Genomic DNA, 24205 nt, shown 5'->3' on the forward strand with positions numbered 1-24205 from the left:
CATTTGTAAATTAAATTCAAGCAAACAAAAAAAAGAAGATTTAGTAAGAAGCGCAGGTGGCATGATAAGGCCCTCTAAAATTCTAACGCCTGGCCGCAACATTTTGCAAGGGCCAGTCAATAAGATATACCCTCTAGAAATTTGTTCAGTGCCTGACAACCTACGATCGGTTGAACAAAGCTCTGAGATCATGGATAAGGATATCCATATTCCAACTGCAGCTCAATCTAGAAATCATCCAGCCAGAACCTCCAAATATCGCGCTTCAGACGTTATTCGAGAATTTGATCAAACTTCGTCGGATCAATGACATTTACTTCCGCTCGATCAACAAGTATCCTGCCCAATAACGGCAATGTTAGCCTTGTTTATTCTGATAGAGGTATCGTGTTCAACTCCTCCAAGAGGAGAAGTCGAATTGTGCTTTGATCATGAATGCAAGCCATTCAAAAATGTTACGAAATAAATTATGTATACTCTTCCAGTTCCACCGTTGGCCCAACCTGTAACGATAAAATCACGTCTCTACTCGAGAAATGAAGTAATCACGGTAGTAGAAAAACGCGAGTGCCAGAAATTCTGCGCGGCATCTTCAGCAATCTTGAGTAGAGCACTCATAGGAAATCCACATTGCTGGCCGTTTGGCGCGCCATTGGTCTATCTATCCATTTGTTTCTACTCTATTCTCGTAGCAAGGGCTAGTGTGGTGTGGTCCATATCCAAATGCCGAAAACAACGGCGCAAAAGAACTAATGTACAAGTTGAGCGCGAATTGAATACGTTTCAACCATATCCTCCAATCACGAACGCTTTAATATCATATTAACACCATGTTCGCTTTACCATATCCTTATATAAGAAAGGGTAACGCTATGACTACTATGCACTTCAAAATCCCATGCTATGAGCAATGCAAATGTACACAATGTACTGCGCTAGATTACGGCTTCGCTGCTCCAGTTCCAATAAAGAGCGCGCGAATCATCTAATTTCAAACATCGCGCATCTTAATTCAATTGTTTGCATTGGCTTTAATTCCTAGTTTGCGGGATTCCAGATGGCTGTTGAATTAAGTAGTTTCGAGTGATGCCAGTCTACACGAAGAATGTTGTCGACCTAGATTTTGTGGATATGTCTTTTTTGCTCAGGACGTTGCGTTGTTTTGTTTGTAATTTGACTTATTCGTCCTCCGTGAGATATCTCAACGTTCACCTTATTTCAGCGAATTCCAGATGAGCACGCTAAAACGCGATAAGCAATCACAAGAAATTTCCGCTACTTCAACCGGTATCTTTCCTCCCCAGAAACCACCACGTGGTTACCCTAGAAGAGCACCGATTCGAATCGAACCCTTAAGAAATGTCGAAAACGATGAGTACCATCAACAAATGGTCAACTCTCCAGGTGCTATTATCTATAAATTTCCGTATCATGTTTTTGCTCACTGACATTTCACCTGCTCCCAAATTGTTTCTATGGTTCCAGCCACTTCGGAATGCAAGTTTTCAACTACAGAGAAATACCAAAAGATGAAGAACTACTTTCGACAGCAAGTAGAAATGTTAAGGTTAATTGATCAAGCTTATCCTCTATTGGTTTTTTTTTTCTTTCTTCTTTTCTAGAAGGCGTATCCTTCCTATAAGTCCTCACTGTGTGTATGACGATTGTTACGATTCTGGTAGGTGATAAGACTGTGCGTCACTTGGTGACATTATCGTCTTCAGCAGTCAAGGGTTTCAGAAGTGAATGGGACATCATGATCCAATACCGTATTTTAAGTATACTCCAGAATTTAGGGAACTTCTGTGAATTGGTGTCAGTTTTGTAGCCCATTTTATGTAAGGAACAACACCGTTCTGTTCTTCACCCGGAAAATCTACGAGCTGTCCACTCTTAAAGATTCCAGGATTTGAAAAATATGATTTCCCTCGAAATAGCTTTGTATCTTCTCAGCTGTGATGTAGTATTGAGTTTTTACGTTTAGAAAGTATGTAAACATGCCTATTTTATTCGCTCTTACAGCAGCTGCGGATTTTCCGGTCATGAGGCAGTTAACATATTGGACAGCTACCTTCAAGCAAATCGCGAACAATTTTCTGGTCATATTGTGAAGCGAGAGAATGCTATTAGGGTAAGCTCATGGTGGTTGCTTTATTTCTGAATCGTACACAGCTTATGCATGCAGAGGCAAAACAAAAAACATGAGATGCAGAGGCAAAACTTTTTTTTCTATTTCCGCTTGTTTGTGCGTAATATTTTTATTGCATTCCAAGGGTGCTGCCAGAGAGTAGTAAGAAATTACAATTTACAGTACAATTTCCCAGTACTACCGTCCAGATTATAGGAAAAAAAGAAGATTTTAGCAGCGTTTTTTCCTAGTTTCTACTTAAGCGTCGCCTTTGAAGCAAACAAATTTAAATGTCTCCTTTTTTAATCTTTTGCCTTAATCTTACTACTTTATTATTTTAGGTTTTAGAAATGTGGTTACGTGAAAACGTCATCAGCCCCGCGCAAACTACCTGCAAAAGTTCTTCGCCTAATTTTCAGGACAGCAAGAAAGTTATATACATTATGAATCGAGACGAAGACCACAAGTATGTTTCTACTTCAGATACTTCATATGTGTTACTGGATATTGAGAATGATGAGTCTGTATTGTCCTAGATCATTCACTTTCACAAGTACTTCGTAGTTCTCTCATCTCGATATTGCACCGTCGCGAGTTGCGGCAGAACCAAACGGTTGTCCCATTGTCATTAATACTCAAACTAACCTCACGAGAATAACGGAGTTTTTTTTTCAAATAGCAGTTCTAAAGAGACTAAAGAAAAGGATCCTAGGATGTAAAGAATATTTTCCTCAGGTAGCAGATCGTGTTTGATTAGTGAAATATGATTCAGTTTTCGCGAAGTTTGTACAGACATATGTGCGCTATCATCACTCTTGGTAAATCAACACTGAATCGACCGCCATTTCTCTGAGCCTGGTGTTCAATGGGTTCTATGGCTACCCTGTTGATCACAAAACGCTTCCCACATCTGCTCTACCTCCGTCATCATCTAACTACTTCATTGTTATTGTTAACAGAGATTTCACGTCATTTTCTCCAGAATTTTGAAGTTTTCAGATTATTTTTTACCTGTATTTACAGATTATACATTTGCCCTTCTCCTATGAATGCTAACAGCAGTAGTGGTAGACGTCCATCAAGAAGTAGCTCATTCAAACGATTTTTTTCTCCAAGCCGAAGTGGGTTCATATTTGCTGTGTTTGGATTTTTTTCGTGTAATTCAGTGTTCATCACCAATTTTGAAGTGTTAAGATGGAACCTTAAACAGCCGCAATGGTGTTACCCGATCGCCATCGTCAGTTAGTGAACAATCAAGCAAATCATACAGCATTGCTGATTTTCTGCCGATTCGGAAAAACTCGGAAGCTCGGCCATTAGTCGGTAATATCCTTCATATCGAATATATATTAAGTGAATAAGAATATGAATAAATAGTGTCATGAGTGGAGGAAACTCTGATTCGTTATCTATGTTGTTTGAAGTTAGTGCATGCAAGGGTGTCCTCCGGAGAAAATATAGTCGGCGCTCTAACTTACTTTTTTTCTCTTATTAACATTTGCTTACATGTCATAGATCCTCTAAGACTGATGTCTAGGCCCCAGGCCCCCGATTGAGTTAATTATTTATTCAGAGAAATAAGGGCGCCACTGTGTTCCACAGCTACATTTACCCTGCACTTCTAACGAAGAGATCCCTTTTTCCCAAACCACTTATATATATATATATATATATATATATATATATATATATATATATATATATATATATACACATATATATAATATATGCTTTTCGTGACTTCAACTTTTTTATCTTGTACATAATCCTTTTTAAATTTGGCTCTCCATCACTTATCCGATTCAGAGGAAGCTCTCCTGCATGACGCGGCCTTATTTCGTCTTTTAACCATCGTAGAAATTCCTATGCTTGATGATCTAACTACTGTGCGTGGGCAAGAAACGGTTTGTTTTTTTCTATCTTCCGCTGATTGGAAATCTGAGCTTTTTTCTTGCAGAAGAGTATATCGATCTTATCTTCGATTCTCTCAAAAATGGGTCTTGGAAATGTTTCAACGGCTGCACTGCTGTTCAAGGATGAGGAAGAAATGGATGATCTTTTACAGAACACACAGACCATTCGGTACCATAATCTTCCGAATATTTCTCTTGGTCAGCCGTTCTATGCTTTCTCTTTAGTCCTGTTTTGCCATGGTTTCAACTAGCACGTATTTGCGCACCGACTCTTCACATCAAGTCTGGTGGTGGCTGTGGTAAAACAGAAGTGCACAACTGGGCCAAGCAGTCTCTACAAGCTGTATGTTTTCCAGATGATTTACTGTATTAATGATGATGGGATTTACAATGAATACAATTGCGTGCATTTTTTTTTAGAACTAAGATCACGGCTAGAGTTTCATTGGGGCTCAAAGATTTTTGACCATTCCTAGCGATAAGGGCGCTGGAAGCAAAAGTTTTGTTTCCAGAATTTGGGGACAATGTCGATAACTCTAGATTGTAGCTATTGAAAGTTTGATACTGACTGCTGCAACAACATGACGTATTCTTCTTCTTTTGTTTCAATTTCAGTTCTTCAATGTATACATCTACGTGTGCTTGCAGTTGTTTTGTAGTTCTATTTTTTCACTTCCTTTGATTTTGTTTGCATTATTTGATGCTTTGGCGTTTCGAATAGACCTCAATCAAAATAATGGAGTCATTATTTTGATTGAGGTTAGAGCTTTCATTTATTGTTCGTACTTGGTTTTGTCCACACCACTAAAAAAGCTGGTTAACAGGTATCCGACCGCTACTCTTCGATCACTCGCCGCGGCTCATCTCCACTTATACCAACGGAATTCGCTACCGTGTTAGATGCCATTGTCCATCAATTGCTTGGTAGGAAGCGAAAGAAAACAAAACTAGCTTTGCAGTGAGTTCTGCGTGTACGTACCTCAATAGGATTAGTTTTCTGGCATCCTGCTTTCAACTGTTTTGTTCAGGTATCTTTGCTTGATGATTCCGCAGCAGCTTCGTTCGCACCTTATTAACGTGGTCCATTTCCTTGGAAGGACAGTTGGAACAGATGAGTGGATGTCACTCAGGAGTCCTTTCTATTTGGGAAGAAAGGTGATATCTTTAGCATATTTTTGACAGCAGTACTGAACTGCATTTGAAATTTGCCGGCAGTTGTTTCAAAAACTTGTTGGAGTGTTGATTTTCTTTCTTTTTCAAATGCATCGCCTTCGTCAGGGTGACAACGAGAATTTCGAAGTCGTTCTCAATGAGCTGCGTTCTTTTATCTTTCCACAAACTGTTGCTATATCTGATCAGAACAGTATCGTTGAGGTAACTAAATAGTTCCCTTCTCGTTAATTATATTTGTGTAGTCTCATGGATCTCAATCATATTCGAGCTAACCAGGTGCTGATTGAACTACAAAGAGAGGGCGTTTTGGGAAAAGAACCACCAGAACTGATAGTTGATTTAAAATCATTGAGGTATTTTCCTTTTCAAATGATTGTCTAACTAGCTATTTTATAGTTTTTACTATAGTTCCAGGGAGAACGCGGACAAAGCGACAGTTCCTGTTCGATTTTGCGAAAATGAATCCACGTCGAAGGGATTCGATCCAGAAGCAGAACTCGCTCGTGCGCTAACTGCTATTATTGATGATGCTCGTATTCCTCTCGCTGAAAAGCAGAAAAAGTGCGAATTGTTCAAACAACATCATCCAAAAATGTACAGGAAGTATTTTGCCCATCTCTCATGGTAGTACTAAAGTTCGACCACGTTGTTTTCTATACATAAATAATGGATTATTTGGGAGAAGTAAAGTCATTCTAACTCACATTTTTCTCGCGTTCTTCCACTTGTCTTGATCCTTTTTTCGTGTGTAAGGACTTTTTGCACTGTCAGTCCACTTCTCATTACTTGTATACGGAGTTTTTCCCAGTTGCTTGTTGATTATTTTAATAATCTCACTTGTAGCTAAATCTATCCAAATCTCTTCTGAAACATTATTCTTTGCAACTGAGTGCGCTTTCTATTATAATTCATGAGTGCACATATTTATTTTTTCATATCAGTAGTATGGAGCATTTTACAGGAATGGATGAAATGCCAAATCTGGTCCGTTCCTGTAAAATGCTGCATACTACTGATACATTTCACTTTCAAGGGAGCCAAGCATTACAAAGAAGGAGAAGGGTTTTTGTCGGGGTAGTAGTAAAAATTAGGTTCTGACACCGCTTGCGCTCCCAACGTAGCGCTCCACAACCACATATCTACTTGCTCGATGCCTTTCCTTCTAACTCGTATTTTATTCACCTCATGTATTATGATTGTGAAAGTAGTCAAACTTATTGACATTTTAGAACTCGTGCTATGCTGTCCGTTCTCCCCGTAGTATTGTAGTTTGCGCAGAACGTAATTGATCTCTTCCTCAGTAGCATTTTGGTATGATTATGGTGCTATTTCGAGGTCTTGGGGATCATATTAGGAAAAGTTTTGGTACTTAAGAGTGAAGTATTTTATCCTAACAATTAATATAGTATTAATAAATTTTTTTGGATATGTACAATTTGAAAGATCGAAATAATTGTATTCCAAGCAGCTCAAAGAGATGACGAAGAATAGTAGCAGAAGCTTTGCGTAGGAGAGTTCAAATGAGTGGGAAAACGGTACATGAGAGGAATTGAATCACGCTATGTTATCCAATAAATACACTTGAGGAGGATCTGCTGAACGAAAAGAAGGATAATTGCGCAGTTTCTTAGCTAAAAAAAACAAGAAAAGTGACGAAATTTCAGGGGAGTAAAGAAAGAAAGGAAGAAGGATGGCAAAAGAGAATTAGTTGTTCAGTTCCGCATTGATGGAGGTGTAAGATCTTCCCAACTTTTGCCATCACAGAATGTTCAAGGAAATGAGAGCGCAGATGGTGAATAAGTGCTTAAACCATGTGATCACAAACTGCAGTTCAAGTTCCATGTACTGAGTCAACAATTCTTGAACCTTGTTCTATATAAGTTCTATTTCGCTTTGATAACACAAAAGCTGAACCCCTACCTGTTTCAAAGAAGCGTGAGCGGAAAGTTTCTGCTATTTTTTGTTCTTGCGTAATGTAAACTAAATCTACTTTTTAACACCTTTATCCGTAGGTCTAAAATATTACATCGGTTTCAAACCAGCAAATTTCTAAGAAACAAAGAACAAAATACATACATGCATTTCTCCTCCTCCAACGATCCTGCGATAGTTCTGCGTTGCTGCCAATTCAATATTGTTAATATGTTGAGAATTTCAGGAATATGTTGAATAAATATATTAATAATTAATAAATATTCTAATAAATACAAATATTCAATATGTTGAAAATTTCAGAAATTTCGAAAAAGAAAAATCGAATATTATCTGAGGAACGAATGACGAATGGCAAATGAGAGAATAGGTAGCTGACAGTTGACAGGAGCGAAAAAACAACAAGTAATAAACAACAAGTTTTGAAATGTTGCTATTGAAATAATTTAATTTTTATTATATTCTACTTTTATTCTGAAATCTATGAAATATCTCTAAATACTCATTAGAGAACATAATACGGCGAAAAAAAAAAGAGGAGAGACAGGTAAATAGGTCGAATTACAGAGGAACGTCAAAAAAAAGCACGAGAAAATCAACATCTTGTTGCTACAGTATGGCAGTGGGATGACACAGGTTCGACACCCCACTGAGTCTAATCTTTGCAAAAGAGTAGAAACTTGGACCACTTAGAAGTGGTTTCAATTTTCAAACCCTTTTGCAAAAATTTGTCGGGTGTTGAACCTAAGAGATCTCATTGTTACATTGTCAACACGTTGTACATTTTCAAAACAAAGTGCTAGGACTTCCATACTGTCCTACGCCTGGAACTAAATATAATATTTTGTAATTTGTGCAATCATTTGATATTATTTATTGTTTTGCTTTGCTGGTTACTCTTACTCTTATTGTATTGTTTATTTTATAATGTATGTAATTATCTAATACTACGTAATATTTCGTCGTGGTTATCATGCCATCCTCCATTCACTACTGCTCACCGCAGACTCCCTTACGACCTCCATCTGGAACCTCTTCCCTTTACGAACCCCGATGATGGTGAAATCCCACCACACGCTTGACCCTGATTATGGGTTATTCGACACTGAACTGAGCAAGTTCTTCTTTCCTTTAAACGGGTAAAAACTAGTGGGCTTCGAAGTGCAATAAACGTCATAGCAATCATCTCGTTATCGTTCTATGAGTTTGTGATATCACGTGTTTGCCAATGGCGCCTTCATCGTCCGTCTTCTTGCAGAGAATGCAGACGTTGACACTTACTGCGATTATGTGAATGCTTTTCGAATGTTGCGCTGATCTATTTTGCTATTGCATGTGATTTACGCCTTACATAACGACACGAAACGAAACAAGTCACTGGCCATGTAAACATGGTTCTAAGGACATGTACACGAAAAAGAGTACGTATGTCTGTGACACTCTACACTCATTAGGGGCTAGAGTAATAGCAGCTGAAGGATGCGACTTTGCATCTCAGGAGCTCTCTGTAGTAAACGGTTGCTGACCACTTTTAACTAGTCATTGCTTCCCTCACACTGCCTGAGAATGTAAATACTCGCAAGCACTCGAAACAATCATAGGCATAGTCGTGTAAAAACGATCTGAAGCTAGTAAGTTGCGTAAGAGCTGCAAACGAAGCGGAGCGGCTGGTATCGAGGCCCGCGCTTTTCTACTTGTATAATTATAATAATATACAATAACTATAATTGTAGCAAGTGAAGACATGATGTCTGGGTTAAGCTGGCGAACTGACGTTGGCATGAAAGTTTTGATATGGGGTTTTACCCGTATGCGAGAAAGACTTTGAGCAGCTTTACAGAGGATTATCGTTTCAAAGCATCTGTTGCGGATGCTGCAAGTCTCTCTGATAATCCCTTTAATCAGGGTTCCTGAAAACCTATTAGTAGGAAGGAGTGCGAGGTACAGTGAGCTTTATTGTTAACCCATATCTTTGTTCTTGATTCCTTTCAATACTCTTACAGATCTCACTGATCAGAAAGTAAGTTCGCCCAGGATGAGCAGCAATTCATCCAAAAATGGTGCCAAAAATCTTTTTTTTTTTTGGTTTCAGGTACTTATGGAGCAGTTTTCCTCTGAAGAGAACTGAAAGGATGATATTGAAGTTTCTTTCTGAAAGATGACTGTTTTTTATTTGAATAAACATTTAGAAATTCACTGTTATGTCTATAATTCAAAAGCGCCACGCTCCCATTAAATAAAAGTTAGATTCGTCGTTGCATCTAATTCTATTGAGCTGGACACTGTCATTACATCGGATAAGTGTAGTAGTATATCATACATGTGTTAAATGATTCAGGCTCTATTATAAACTACATTTTTATCATTTGAGTGCGTACCTGACTGCAGGAGGAGAGGGCGCTGTTTCCGTGAATATATCTTCTTCTAAGATAATATGACTTTTTCACAAATATGACAGAGTGAGATACAGTTGGACCAAAACGACCTGAACCTTTGTGCTGTTGCAGTTTCACTCTAAACGTGCGCGGTGGTGATAGCAATTGATAGTGGGATCATTGTTAGCTTCCACTGTTCTGTCTGTGATTCTTTGATTCGAACCGCAGCGATGAGCGATGCCAGCGAAATTCCTCCTTGATCTCACCATGATACATCACTGCGCCCATCCACGCTGTTTGGACAACTGCACCGAGCTTCATATGGCTTTGACCCGACAACAAAATAGCGAAAAAACAAGTCAGAAATCAGAAATGCGTGGGCGGCTGTAGTGCAGTCGGCAAGATGTTTGGCTGTGACTACATCGATCGAAACCGTCTTAGTCATGAGCAAACGTTTCTTCCCTCTGAAGTCAATAAAAAATCATGAGAATTGTCTGGGAGGATAGAAACAGTAAGTCGATGACGTTGGCTGCCCCCGCAAATCATTTTATATGCTGCACACGCATTCTGAATTGACGTTGAACGCGTGGGCGCATCCCCATTGGGATTGATCGACGCAGGTAGTGAACTCTATCTTTTATCACAGATTTGCAGAAATACATTTACGAACCCGTAAAGAAAATAGAGAACTAAGGCGACTCTACAACTACTCTGACTGCTCCATACTCATAGACGTTACGCTACCCTGCAAAGTTAAAAGGTGAGCCTCTTCTGTTAGAGGTCAAACATTTGAAGGCCTCCACCTATATTTTCGAAATGGAATATTCTCCCAAGTTCTCCAAACGTCCTCCTTCAAAATTCGTGAAACGTCTCCAACGCTATGAGACACACCACAACATTAATCCTTGCCTGCATCAATTTCAATGTATACTCTGTGTTGTACTCTTTAGCTCATCTAATCTGTAAGAAGTGAATCTTGTTTTTACAACGCTTTAAGTGAAAAAATCTATTGGTGTTAATTCACGCGAGCGTGACGAACAATTTGTGCAATCACTTTTTTTGAACCGAAGCAGTAGAAACGTCTGCTGTGCAGTTGCCCACTGCCTACCCATTAAGGAAAGTTGCTACACCTTGCTGTCACAACCATTCGGCGAAGGTAACTCTGCTTTTGAGCAGCGACTTAAATGAGTGAATGGGATTGACTGGGGTTCTGTGCCAACTTCTCATTGAGGATGGGCAGCGCTGTGTTCAAAGACAGCACGCCTCGCTGAAGATGAGGGCAAGCGCGTCGGACGATAACACCATTTCGCTGATTCACAACAGCTTTTTGTTTACTCAGATTGCTTCTTATGTGGCACCTTCACAAATATATAATATAAGTGTATAATATATGTATATAATATCGAAGACAAGGCGCCAACAGAAGAATTTAGAGCCTCTCCTCCGAAGCTTCCTTTGTATCACTATATCTTTTCTATTCGATTTACGTCCTACAGAGATTTCATACAATACAATTAATTTTTTTGATCGAATAGGATCGAACAAAGATTTTCATTTGAAATACAATAACATCAGATCATAAAATTGCTTGTCATAGAATCATGAGATTAAGAGTCATCAAACTTTGTCCCGGGTCACACAGATAAGTTCACGGATTCGAGTCGTTGTACAATTTTGACTTCGTCACTGCTCAACATCACTGTAGTTTTCATATCTACCTTCAAATCTCTCTCCTTCAAGGAGAAAAATCAGTGAGAAACAGCTTCATTCTGACGACTCCATAAAGATTACTTGGGAGTTCATTATCTGCTGCAAAGAAAAAGGTTTCGACAAAGTCAACCAAACTTTGTTCTGTATTTTCATTAGTTAAAATGCGTGTGTAACGGAAGAGTAACGATTCTTCATTCCCTCTGAATCATCGCTTGTCGAATGAGAGAAGGGCGTTGTGGGCAGTATTTATACACGCATGAGAATTCTGCTCTAGAGTTACCACCACCACCGTCACGAGACCATGTATTTCTTTCTCATGCTGTTTCGAAGAAAAAGACCGTTTCACTGTTCTACTGCGTTACTAATGCAGTCCGCAGTACTTATAGGCAGCACATAGGAGTCAATTGCAATGATGGGAGGAATCCCTGGCAGTGTTTGCTAACCGTATTTCTGCCCTTTTTTGTCACCATCCAATCAACACTCGTCATTGTCCATACTCCATATGATACCGAATACTATCTATGATCTTCTTCAATACTTTTCATGGTCGCCTTCTTGCCTTGTTGATTTTCCAACTTTTCATTATGGCCAATGCTTAGAAAACTTGCGATGATTTGAAGCAATGTATTCCTTTAGTGTCATCACTTTTGTAATTTATTCCGGCGAAATGTTCGCCTACATTATCTAAAAACATCATTCTATTCTACATAGTGAAGAGCACGGTAATGATGAATCTCTTTGGGATACGCCAACGCATTCGTCTTCCATTTAGAATCGTTCGTGCTTATAAATGTGTTTGCATCATATGGAATGGATTGCTGGAGCAAAAACCATCATCAAGTTACTATATTTAACCTTCCAGACAAGCTTCATACCTAGTGCTCAGCCCCGAAGAGGTGTAAGGTTTGCTTGATTCTAGGGCGGTTTCTCCGACTGTTCCATAACGGTGGAACTGCTTATCGGCTACGTTATATCCATCCACATGAACCATAACAAATCGTGCGAGCTACCAATCATATAAAAATTAACGGCTTCTCTGAAATCCTCGGTGTCTCGCCTACGAAGATCGACCGCATTCCCCATAAACCTTTACGACTCCGAACTGAGGTTGCGGTTATCTGAAGAACGCGGCTCACCAACCCCAACTACTTCTATATTGACTTGCTTCAGCTGTGGCCAGGATTGGTAATGATCTTTACTAATAGCTAAGGTTTCGGCGCTATCGCTTTCGTCAGAGCCTGGAAAAGTCAAAGTCATCAGTAATGCCAAGATTGAAAGACAGTCTAACGTTGTCAACCACTTTATCTTTCCTCTCCCTTTCTCTATCTTTTCTATCTGATCCCGTTTGCGGGACGTACCATTTAGTAAAAGAACCACAACTTCCTTCGAGGCTTAGAATTCAGTATTATAGCTCTGTTTTCTGTCCTTTTCCTGATCATTACTTATTTCAACAACTACAATCTAATCAAAGATGCTTGCTTGACCTTATTTTCTCATTTTCGCATCCTAAACAAAATATAAGAATAGATAGTAGTACAGTACTCACGAAATCCTGAGAATTGAGGAACCCACTCCTTTCTAAAGTCGGACCGTAATCCGTAGCATTTAAGCGTAATGTACAATGTTTTGTACGCATTACATATATTACATTACAGTGCGCTAACGATTACGACACGTCAAAATAATACTACGGGTAAAATGTAGTTGGGGGAGCACTCAGGCACCCAGTAGAGCCTTTATTTCCCGAAGTAAATAATTAAATCAATAAGGCTCTAAAGCATTGCCGCAGTATATGGTGTAATTTTCGATGCTGACGACGGGCCGATCTCTCATGTTGTTTGTGTTTCTTGCAGTGCAGCAAAAGGCACACAGAGATATCGCAGAAGTCTGGATAGAGTGGCTTGTTGGAGTTCACTCGACGGTGTTCGGCAGTTTAGTGTGACAAAACGAATGGTTGTTGCCAAAGATTCCATGCTCCCTTCCGGCAGTTGACCTTTCAGGTTGTGGGTTTCAGCAATGTGCTGGACGACGGCACCTTTTTGCAATGTATGGGAAGCTTTCGCCATACAACAGTGCAGGTTACATAGCATGGAACGTTCCCAAATTCCTGTATCAATAACTACTATCTCTATTATCAAGGATTCTTGTTTATCGTTATTTTCTCATTTTCACACTAAACAAAATATTAGAATAGATGGTACTGCAAGACATGCGAAATCTCACGAAATCGTTGGCTTCTTTTTTATAATTCATAGTTTAACGCCTTTCTACGCCTCCCTGTCCCTCAGAAAATCTGCCCATCGAACACAACATTTGCTTTCCGTAGTTTTGTTTGTAATTAACATTACTCGTCTCTTCTGTGATATTTTACCGTTCATCCAACTTTAGGGAATTCCAAATGAGCACGCTAAAACGCGATACGCGATCACAGGACATTTCCGGCACTTCAACGGGTGTCTTTGCTCCCCAGAAACCAAGTGGTTACCCTAGAAGAGCACCGATTCGAATCGAACCATTAGGAAATGTTGAAAACGATGAGTACCATCAACAGATGGTCAATTCTCCAGGTGCTATTATCTATAAATTTCCGTTTCCGTGTTTGCTCACAGACGTTTCACCTGCTCTCGAATTATTTTTATGGTTATAGCCTCTTCGGAATGCAAGTTTTCAACTACAGAGAAATACCAAAAGATGAAAAACTACTTTCGACAGCAAGTAGAAATGTTGAGGTAAATTGATCAAGCTTGTTCTTCATTGGTCTTATTTCTTTCTTCTTTTCTGGAAAGTGTATCTTTCCTATAAGTTCTCACTGAGCCTGTGGCGATTGTTACGGTTCTTGTAAGTGATAAGACTATGCGTCACTTGACATTATCGCCGTCAGCAGCCACGAGTTTCAGAAGTGGGTGGGACGTCATGATCCGATAGTATCGATACCGTATTCTATAGTGGAGCATAGCGGTTGGGATCGTGTGAGGATTCTCGGTACCGCTACCAATTTCTGCAGATGGCCATACTCTCACCCAGGGTCAAGCGTGGTGATGGAACACAACCCTCTCGAATATGACCCCCCTCTACCCTTGTTTCTCCTTTTCCGACGTTCCTGCGGCATTTCTTGGTTGTTGCTAATTCAATGTATAAGTAATTTCATGTGTTTCGAAAAATCGAGAATTAGCCGAGGGACATATGGCAAATGTGAACAGAACCGGAGAAATACCATTCACCTGAAGACACAAATTTGCTGAAATGCTGTTGAAATACTGGTATCGAAATATTTTCATTTTTATTCTATTCTATTCATGCTCTGAAATCTATGAATTAGCTCCTAATTCTGATTAAAGCACATAATGCGATCAAAAATTGGGGTAGAGAGGTGCATAGGTCAAATCACAGAGGGGCGGAGAAAAACAAAACGAAAAAAAAATCAACATTTTGTCCCTGCAATATGACAAGGGCCTCCTAGATTCGACTCCCGGCTGAGGCAAAATTTTGCAAAAGATATAGAAATTTGAAACAACTTTTAGAAAATGAAGAATTTAATTTTACGTAGTATACAACAGTTCAAAAGTGAATTTAACAAAATTTAATGACCAAAAAGCTCAGATTTTGTGCACATTGGTAGGTCTGCGAGATAGCGAATAACTTCGTCAAAAGAAGACCAAAAGAAAAAGTTCAAATAGTTTTTGAGAGAAGAAGGTTTGCCTAAAAAATCAGTCACATCGCTGTTTTTTTCCTACCTTTTAGTTTTTTTTTGGAGTTTTGATGGGACGAAGTTTGAAATTTTCCGACTTTTTTGGATTTGTCCCATCTAAACTTTTGAGACCACACGATCCAGAACGGAGAAATTTTGCACATAGGGGTTCTCTTAGTCTCTCCATTCGAATGCATGGGTGATTTTTTTTAAACGCCGTCCCATTTTTTTAGAGTGGAAAAATCGCCAAAATCCCATTTTCCGCTCACGCGCCGAAAAGTGAGTGATTTTGAATAAAATTCAATAGCCCGAAATAACTCAAAGCAAATCATCTCCAAGTATGTTATAGCCGAGGATTTTCTCTATCAGAAGTTGCATCAACGGACCTCCAGCCTCGTCGTTTTTCCAAATTCTTGATGGGACAAAGATTGGATTTCTCCATCCCATTTTTTTTGGTCATTAAATTTTGTTAAGTTAACATTTAAACTTCTGAACTAAACCACGTAGAAATTAAAATATTCATTCTTTGTTTCAAGTTTCCATCTCTTTTGCAAAAATTTGCTTCAGTGGGGTTTGGAACCTACGCCTAAAACTAAATATAATATTTGTAATTTATGTAATCATTTAATATTATTTATTGTGAAATTTTGTAATGTACGTAATTGTTTAATTACTACGTTATATTTTGTGCTGGGGCGGGTGTGGTGTAGCGGTTAGAGGTTCCGCTTCCTGCACGATCGATCGGAGGTTCGAATCCGCCCCAGTGCTCACCAAGCCTTTCATCCCTCCGGGGTCGATAAATTGGTACCAGGCTTGTCTGGGAGGATAAAAACACTGACTTGACACATCGGTTAGCCACCGCAAGTCATTGTATAGGCCAGTTACTCGTTCGTAAGCCTCAAACGATTCTGAATTGAAGTGAACGTGGGGGCGCATCCCAAGCGGATTGATTAACGCCAGAAACTTTATCCTTTAACTTTTATTTTGTGCTAGTTATCATGCTATCCTCAATTCACAACTGGCCATCTTACACTCCCTTGCGGCCCCCTTCCCTTTACGACCCCTGATGGGAAAATCCTATCACACGCTCGACTTTGGCCCCACCCCGATTCCAGCCGCTGTGTTCACCACACCGCTTCGAGCGCAGCCGTTTGTGTAACTGTCCGCGCTTCATGTCGTTTTGACCCCACTATAAGTAAACTACCGGATTTAGGGAACTTGCATGAATTAGTGTCAGGTTTGTAGCCCATTTTTAACATAAGGAACACCGTTCTGTTCTTCACCCTGAAAAATCAGTGAGTTGTCGACAGTTCTTTTCTGTACAGATTTCAGGACTTGAAAAATATGGCTTAGCTTTGTATTATCTCAACTGTGATGCAGTATTGAGCTTCTGCCTTAAGAAAGTTTTTAAACATGCATGTTTTATTCGCTCTTACAGCAGCTGCGGATTTTCCGGTCATGAGGCAGTTAACATATTGGACGGCTACCTTCAAGCAAATCGCGAACAGTTTTCTGGTCATGTTGTGAAGCGAGAGAATGCTATTAGGGTAAGTTCATAGTGGTTGCTTTATTTCTGAATCGTACACAGCTTCATGTGCAGAGGCAAAACTTTTTTGAACCTTTTAAAATATTTCCTTTTTCAATCGTTTGCATTAGTTTTACTACTCTATTATTTTAGGTTTTAGAAATGTGGTTACGTGAAAACGTTATCAGCCCTGCCCAGTCTACCTGCAAAAGTTCTTCGCCCAATTTTCAGGACAGCAAGAAAGTTATATACATTATGAATCGAGACGAAGACCACAAGTATGTTTCTACTTCAGATACTTCATATGTGTTACTGGATATTGAGAATGATGTGTCTGTATTGTCCTAGATCATTCACTTAATGACCAATTAGGCTTTCTGACCAGCACGAATTGTTGACCATTTCCAATCAATCTAATCTGGTATATGATCGAATACCTTTACTATTGGTATTTCGTGGTTGTTCTTTCAAGTACTCCGTAGTTCCCTCATCTCGATATTGCACCGTCGCGAGTTACGGCAGAACCAAACGGTTGTCCCATTGTCATTAATACTCAAACTAACCTCACGAGAATAACGGGGTTTTTTTTCAAATAGCAGTTCTAAAGAGACTAAAGAGAAGGATCCTAGGATGTAAAGAATATTTTCCTCAGGTAGCAGATCGTGTTTGACTAGTGAAATATGATTCAGTTTTCGCGAAGTTTGTACAGACATATGTGCGCTATCATCACTCTTGGTAAATCAACACTGAATCGACCGCCATTTCTGTGAGCCTGGTGTTCAATGGGTTCTATAGCTACTCTGAGCGCAAACTGAGCACTGATTGATCAAAAAACGCTTCCCAACATCTGCTCCAACTCAGCCATCAACTAACCACTTCATTGTTATTGTTAACAGAGATTTCACGGCATTTTCCCCTGAATTTCGAAGTTTCCAGATTATTTTGTCACTGCATTTACAGATTGTACATTTGTTCTTCTCCTGCGAATGCTAACAGCAGTAGTGATAGACGTCCATCAAGAAGTAGCTCATTCAAACGATTTTTTACCCCAAGCCGATGTGGGTTCATGTTTGCTGAGTGGACTTTTTTCCGTGTGATTCAGTTTTCAAAACAAGTTTTGAAGTGTTAGGATGGAACCTTAAACAGCTGCAATGGTGTTACCTGGTCGCCATCTTCGGTTAGTCAGCAACCAAGTAAATCACACAACATTGTTGATTTTCTGCCGCTTCGTCGCAGCTCGGAAACTCGGCCATTAGTCGGTAGTTTCCTTCATGTCGAACGTATATCACGTCATGAATAGAGGAACCTCTGATTCTTTATGTATGTTGTTTGAAGTTTGTGCATGCAAGACTGTCCTCCGGGAAAAATGTGGTTGGAGGAGGCACTCAGTGGCTCCCTTATTTCTCGGCGCTCTAGCTTACTTTTTTCTCTTAGTAACATTTGCTTATATGTCATAGATCCTCTAAGACTGATGTTCAGGCCCCAGGCCCCCGATTAAGTTAATTATTTATTTGGAGAAATAAGGGCCACTGTGTGTTCCACAACTACATTTACCCTGCACTTCTAACGAAGAGTTCCCTTTTTCCCAACTTATATATATATATATATTTTTCGTGACTTAAAGTTTTTTATCTTGTACTTATAGTAGGGTCAAAACGACATGAAGCATGTACGCAATTGCGTACGCGACTTCTCTCGACGCGCTTCAGTGGAGCGTAGCGACTAGTGGTTTGGTGAAACCCTTGCTGGCACCACTCATCGCTGCAGTTTGCGACGGCCCTACCTCGGTCCAACTGCTGCCTTCACCGCCTTTCGATCATGTACGCAAATGCACCGCAACTGCACTCGTGATTCATGTCGTTTTGAACCGACTATACTCCTTTTTAAATTTGGTTCTCCATCACTTATCCTATTCAGAGGAAGCTCACCTGCATGACGCGGCTCTATTTCGTCTATTAACCATCGTAGAAATCCCATGCTTGATGATCTAACTGCTCTGCAGGCCAGAAACGGTTTGTTTTTTTTTTCTATGTTTCGCTAATTGGAAATCTGAGCTTTTTTTTGCAGAAGAGTATATCGATCTTATCTTCGATTCTCTCAAAAATGGATCTTAAAAATGTTTCAACGGGTGCACTGCTGTTTAAGGATGAGGAAGAAATGGATGATCTTTCCCAGAACACACAAGCTATTCGGTACCATAATTTCACGAATATTTCTCTTGATCAGCCGCTCCATGCTTTCTCTTCAGTCCCGTTTTGCTACGGTCTCAACTAGCGCGTATCTGCGCACCGACTCTTCATACAAAGTCTAGTGGTGGCTGCGGTAAGGCAGAGGTGCACAACTTCTGTTTTCCAGTGCCAAGCAGTCTCCACAAGCTGTATGTTTTCCATATTATTTACTGTATTAATGATAAAGGGACTTTCAATTAATACAATTGTGCGCTTTTTCTTCTTCCTAGCGTTTCTCCCTCGTTGTTGCAGGGTCCGCCTTTCCATCTATCATATAAGGGTATTGAGCTTCACGCAGTCCAACCAGCGAATCCTTGGCCTCCCGCGCATAGACACGAATTGAACCATCCTCTCTTTGGTCCGCACTCCATGTACTCAGTTTTTGATACATTGATTGCTATCTATGTTGCTGCAGCCGATCCTTCCAAGACTGTACTTGGTTTTGAAGATCATCTCGAGACTCCGACGCAGTGGATGTTGTTGGCGATGGCGGACTTACTTCCTTGGCCAGCTCCGTCCTCTAGCCGGCAGCCCTCGCATATTTGCCACATTATCCGGGCGCGGACAATGTGTCTGGGGAACGCCATTGTTTCTGAAGAACACATAGTAGATATTAGCAGTATGAAGCGATGGGGGTGTTGTCTTCGGTCGACTTGTCGCACTAGCACGCTAGCAGCATGGCACCAGAATCGCTTCCTCACCTAGCTAGCTTGTAGCCTCGCCCCTAGGACCGGACACTACTAGCCGGACACGTTTGTGGCATGGTCAAACCTACCGAGACAAAGTCTCGCCACCATAGCTGCCCGAAGACAAGGGCCACCGCTGCGCCGCTTTGAGGCTTGAGGTAGGATTTGCAGCAGAAATACAATTGCATCCATTTTTTGAAAATAAGATCACTGCTAGTGTTTGATTTGGGCGCAAGAATTTTTAGCATTCCTAGTGACAGGTGCGCTGGAAACAAAAGTTTTGTTTCGGAAAAAACGCCGATAACTCTAGAGTGTAACTATTGAAAGTTTGATACTGACTGCTACAACAACATGTTGCATTCTTCTTCGTTTGATCACGGATACCATAGGGTGTGTATAAGTCTTTATTTTCGTACATAAATGTGTGCTTTGTTTCAGTAAGTGAGGGTATGGAATCTTCCATTCCCTCACTTACTGAGACAATTTATACGTCTATGCTTGCAGTTGTTTTGTAGTTCTATTTTTTCACTTCCTTTGATTTTGTTTGCATTATTTGATGCTTTGGCGTTTCGAATAGATCGTAATGTAGTCATACTTTTGATTGAATTTAGACCTTTCATTTATTGCTCGTACTTGGTTTTGTCCACACCACTAAAGAACATGGTTAACAGGTATCCGACCGCTACTCTTCGATCACTCGCCGCGGCTCATCTCCTCTTATGCCAACGGAATTCGCTACCGTGTTAGATGCTATTGTCCATCACTTGCTTGGTAGGAAGCGGAAGAAAACAAAAATAGCTTTGCAGTGAGTTCTGCATGTACTTACCTTAATAGGATTAGTTTCATGGCATCTTGCTTTCCACTATTTTGTTTAGGTATCTTTGCTCGATGATTCCACAGCAGCTTCGTTCGCACCTTATTAACGTGGAACATTTCTTTGGAAGGAGAATTGGAACAGATAACTGGATGTCACTCAGGAGTACTTTTTATTTGGTAGAAAAGGTGACAGCGTCAGCATATTTTCGACACATACTGCTGAACTAAATTTGAAATTTGCTGGCAGTTCTTGAAACACATGCTGGGGGAGTGTTCACTTTTCTTCTTTTTCAAATGCGTCGCCTTCGTCAGGGTGAAAACGAGAATTTCGAAATCGTAGTCAGTGAGCAGCGTTCTTTTATCTTTCCACAAATTGTTGGGATATCAGATCAGAGCAGTATCGCATAATTCGTAGTAATAACTCGTATTTTATTCATCTCATGTATTACGATTGTGAAAGTAGTCAAGCTTATAGACATTTTAGAATTCGTGCTATGTTGTTCGTTCTCCCGGTAGTATTATAATTTGTGCAGAACGTAAATGATCTCTTCCTCTGTAGCATTGTGGTATGGTTATGGTGCTATTTCAAGTTCTTGGAGATCTTATAAGGGAAAGTTTTGGTTCTTAATAGTGAATCATTTTATCCTTAAAGTTGCTATAGTATTAATAAATATGTTTTTTTCGATATGCACAACTTAAAAAATCGAAATAATTGTATTTCAAGCAGCTCAAAGGAATGACGAAGAATAGTAGCAAAAGCTTTGGGCAGGAGAGTACAAATGAGTGGGAAAAGAGGAATTGCCTAACGATATGCTATCCAATAAATACGCTTAACGAGGATCTTCTGAGCGAAGAGAAGGATAATCTTGCAGTTTCTTAGCTGTTGGTGTATAGTTTTTTCGTTGTAGTTATTGTCACGTCAAAACCTGAAACTCTGCATCATTGTGTACGCTGATGTGATTGAAGTGGCAAAAGGCCAATGAGACGTTGCAACCGTTCCATGGTTGCGGGCTCTGGCCGTGTAGCGTTCCAACTCTGTGACTCCTCTGCCTCTCTGTTCCTTACCACGTTTGTCTCACGTTGGTAACATGCCTTTTCAGAAAGTGGAAACACGTATGCCAACGGCTGCTTATGCATTAGAGCTACTAGGGCGGTGCAAAAGAAACTGCCGATGGATATCTCTCGTTTATCAGAAAAACGATGTTATCAGTAAGACGTAGATTGGTGCAGCTACCGACCATCAACCTTCACTTTCACGTCGTCCTATTCAGAAAGGCCGCGATAATTTGAGATGAGACTGCATGACCCTGAAGGACCCACGTCGAAAATGATATTTTTATAGAATGGGGAAATATCTTAATTGCTGCTCGTGCGGCTTCACACTTGTGCATTAGCTCAAGAATTTCCGATAACAGACTTCTTTTCTTGTTTTTAAAAACTTCAGCTTCTTCGTGCCGTTGTACCAAAATGCCTTACCAAAACCCTGCTAGAAGCCAGTTAGCGTAGCGAAAAGATCCCATGCAATGATATTTCTGAGACTTTGCTTTCTGAATTTTGCGGTTATTCTCCTTTCCCTGTGAAGAAAAGTATTTCTCGAAGGAGGCAGTGATCAAGATTTTGAGGACCTTCCACAAAGTCATTGTTATGATTTTTTAGTTGTATAGTGCGAGTGCCGATTTAAGGTTCCTTAGACGTTCTTTTGCGGTCATTTTTCCGTTGAAATCACCAACAGTGACTTTGTAGAAGAAACGATCTTCTCTGTAGAACCTCTTTAGGTCCATAATGAAAGCTTCTTCGTAACTTGATGTTGCTCGTAAGCGACGAAGGTAGTAAAACTGATGTCCAACCACGTTTTCTCATGCGCAGACATTCGGTTCGGAGAAGTAAGGTTTTTTTTTGTCATACTTGTGTTCGGTACGAGTATGGCAAAAAAAACCACCAATTTCACTGGCTTCTCTACTGCCGCATATTCCTCAAAAGTCCTCCTCCAGTTCCATATACTGCGCTCAATGGGCGACGTTTCGTTTAGGTTAGCCCGTTGACGTCGTACTTAATCTTCCTAGCTTGCACATCAGGTCTTTTTTTTCGTTACCGTTTTGGCAGCCTAGGTAACTCCTGCAAACCCATTCTTCTTAGCGCTACGGTGCCAAACGTCTCCCTGCTTTCTACTACCTGCACACTTGAACATACTTACGTATGTTTAAGTGTGCAGGTAGTAGAAAGCAAGCCTCTCCTGATTACTTACGTATGTTTAAGTGTGCAGGTTGCAGTCCTCTGATCCCACCGTTTTTGTGCAAGAACTTCGGACTCTCCCGGAATGGAAAAATGGAGCTTATTTGTTGGAGGTGACTCCAAACCGCTTTCTTCGCATCTCCCATTCACTTGATTGCAAGATTTGGAAAGGCCGACATGAGGAATGGAAAGTGATTCGTTCCTGACAGAACAGAGAAAAAGGAGGGTGGGAACGCACGCTCAATCCACCTCAGGGCAGGCAGAAGGTCGCTGGTCTGCGGTTAACTCCTTATGCCACCTGGAGACGCGCCGTAGCTTCGCGACTAACGTTTGCGACCCCTCTAATAAGAGAAAGTCGTGGCCTATGAAAAAACATAGCTCTCATTAAATCTGGAGAAATACACAAACGATAGAGAGAATGTGGAAGACAGAATAACATTATTCCGCCAATTCGAAAAACAGTATTTGGACTTATTCTTATCTCCACAATCTTTGCGAAGAACTGTATATCTAACGAAAGATGTACCTAGTCATAACTCACTGTTTTTTGACCCAGTTATGACCACGTATCTGCGACTCTTCCAATATTTCTTTTATGTTCGGGATTTCTGAGAAAGACTACGTCGAAGAAATCCTGGACTCCGAGTGAAAGTCGCGTCTCTCAAGCTGTGCAACGGAATCAAGTGTCGGGATGTTTAAACGCTTTCCAATGACTAAATATTGACAGTTGTCCTAGACTTAGGTTTAGTGGGGTTTAAGAGGATCCACACAGAAGAAGATCCCTTCGGTTATCCACTTCGATAGAATGGACGTAACACAGCAATGCTGCTATTTCCAATGCTCACATTATCTTCGTGATGAAGATGAAAATGTTCCTATTAACGATAATAGCCTCTTGCAGTGCATTGGAAGAAAGAAACAAGGATATTAGAACATTGATAGCATCAGGAATTTTGGACAAGAATGGGTGCGTTCGATTAACAGTGTCTTTTTGTAGATACATACCGCAGACCCAATTCAATACTCTTATGATTGAAGGCTTTTGCGATTCACCTGTGTTGTTGTATGTTACGAGTTTACTAAAAGGGTGCTAGTTCTTAGTTACCCGTGGAAAGATTTGAGTTTTCTTACCTCCTTCTTGCCAGTGGCTCTGATGTGCACTGATAAGGATTTAATTGAGTTATTCTAGAAACAGAGAACATAGTTATTTTGCAAAAAGCAGTATTGTGTTTTGCTTAAATTGCTCTTAAATTTTTTAGAACGACTTCAGATAAGCTCTCAAGCACACTAAGTAGAGATTTAAACACAATGGAATCTCCAGCTAGTTTTCAATTCGTATACTTAATTATTGTTTCCTTTCCTTTAATTCTTCTTCTTCTTCTTCTTCCTTCTTCTTCTTCTTCTTCTTCTTCCTTCTTCTTCTTCTTCTTCTTCTTCTTCTTCTTCTTCTTCTTCTTCTTCTTCTTCTTCTTCTTCTTCTTCTTCTTCTTCTTCTTCTTCTTCTTCTTCTTCTTCTTCTTCTTCTTCTTCTTCTTCTCCTTCTTCTTCTTCTTCCGGTAACACTCATTTTTGTTCTGATTGCACGGAGGGCTGCCCAATCCTTCTCTTTTTCAAGTAGTACAGAAAGAGTCATATTTTCAAAGTTTAGGAAGAAATTCGGTCAGTTTTGAATCGGTGGTCCTCTTGTCGTCGTCACGGAGGTCGTGCTTTTTCTATATTATGGATCCTTCTCTTTGCTAACTCACCTTGCCAAACGGCGTATCGCCAGGACGAAACATATGTGCGTGTAAGTGCTTTCA

General features: G+C 40.1%; 4 protein-coding genes across 9 annotated transcripts; 3 read left to right on the plus strand and 1 right to left on the minus strand.

Moving 5' to 3' along the window:
• Window positions 1–1057: 1057 nt before the first annotated feature.
• On the plus strand, window positions 1058–7014 carry RB195_019676 (uncharacterized protein; the record flags this gene model as incomplete). 3 transcript variants are annotated; one of them, XM_064187640.1, is made up of 17 exons in its annotated part: window positions 1058–1073; window positions 1149–1164; window positions 1223–1404; window positions 1486–1567; window positions 2023–2131; window positions 2470–2594; window positions 3152–3249; window positions 3323–3451; window positions 3935–4032; window positions 4086–4210; window positions 4267–4384; window positions 4866–4999; window positions 5070–5196; window positions 5320–5415; window positions 5491–5567; window positions 5623–5775; window positions 6879–7014. In XM_064187640.1, 17 exons carry the CDS (start codon window positions 1058–1060, stop codon window positions 7012–7014), a joined length of 1821 nt encoding a protein of 606 aa, XP_064043519.1. The 3 variants fall into 3 exon arrangements, with proteins under 3 accessions (XP_064043519.1, XP_064043520.1, XP_064043521.1); XM_064187639.1 differs by having other exon boundaries at window positions 5629–5775; XM_064187638.1 differs by lacking the exons at window positions 1058–1073; window positions 1149–1164; window positions 6879–7014 and having other exon boundaries at window positions 1233–1404; window positions 5623–5842.
• A 6233-nt stretch (window positions 7015–13247) lies between these two features.
• RB195_019677 (uncharacterized protein) lies at window positions 13248–20514 on the plus strand (the record flags this gene model as incomplete). 3 transcript variants are annotated; one of them, XM_064187643.1, is made up of 14 exons in its annotated part: window positions 13630–13798; window positions 13879–13960; window positions 16358–16466; window positions 16598–16722; window positions 17405–17502; window positions 17568–17621; window positions 18362–18394; window positions 18452–18456; window positions 18512–18636; window positions 18693–18749; window positions 18800–18821; window positions 20030–20163; window positions 20234–20360; window positions 20422–20514. In XM_064187643.1, 14 exons carry the CDS (start codon window positions 13630–13632, stop codon window positions 20512–20514), a joined length of 1233 nt encoding a protein of 410 aa, XP_064043523.1. The 3 variants fall into 3 exon arrangements, with proteins under 3 accessions (XP_064043522.1, XP_064043523.1, XP_064043524.1); XM_064187641.1 differs by lacking the exons at window positions 18452–18456; window positions 18512–18636; window positions 18693–18749; ... (2 more) ...; window positions 20234–20360; window positions 20422–20514 and adding an exon at window positions 13248–13309 and having other exon boundaries at window positions 13620–13798; window positions 17591–17621; window positions 18362–18380; XM_064187642.1 differs by lacking the exons at window positions 13630–13798; window positions 13879–13960; window positions 16358–16466; ... (3 more) ...; window positions 18362–18394; window positions 18452–18456 and adding an exon at window positions 18925–18952 and having other exon boundaries at window positions 18602–18636; window positions 18693–18821.
• Window positions 20515–20714: 200 nt separating this feature from the next.
• On the plus strand, window positions 20715–21054 carry RB195_019678 (uncharacterized protein; the record flags this gene model as incomplete). The annotated part of the gene is made up of 2 exons (XM_064187644.1): window positions 20715–20825; window positions 20899–21054. 2 exons carry the CDS (start codon window positions 20715–20717, stop codon window positions 21052–21054), a joined length of 267 nt encoding a protein of 88 aa, XP_064043525.1.
• Window positions 21055–23734: 2680 nt separating this feature from the next.
• On the minus strand, window positions 23735–24184 carry RB195_019679 (uncharacterized protein; the record flags this gene model as incomplete). 2 transcript variants are annotated; one of them, XM_064187645.1, is made up of 2 exons in its annotated part: window positions 23735–23980; window positions 24152–24184. In XM_064187645.1, 2 exons carry the CDS (start codon window positions 24182–24184, stop codon window positions 23735–23737), a joined length of 279 nt encoding a protein of 92 aa, XP_064043526.1. The 2 variants fall into 2 exon arrangements, with proteins under 2 accessions (XP_064043526.1, XP_064043527.1); XM_064187646.1 differs by lacking the exon at window positions 24152–24184 and adding an exon at window positions 24028–24039 and having other exon boundaries at window positions 23735–23956.
• Window positions 24185–24205: the final 21 nt, after the last annotated feature.

Source organism: Necator americanus, chromosome II (genome assembly GCF_031761385.1).
Source record: "Necator americanus strain Aroian chromosome II, whole genome shotgun sequence".
NCBI classification, from domain to species: domain Eukaryota; kingdom Metazoa; phylum Nematoda; class Chromadorea; order Rhabditida; family Ancylostomatidae; genus Necator; species Necator americanus.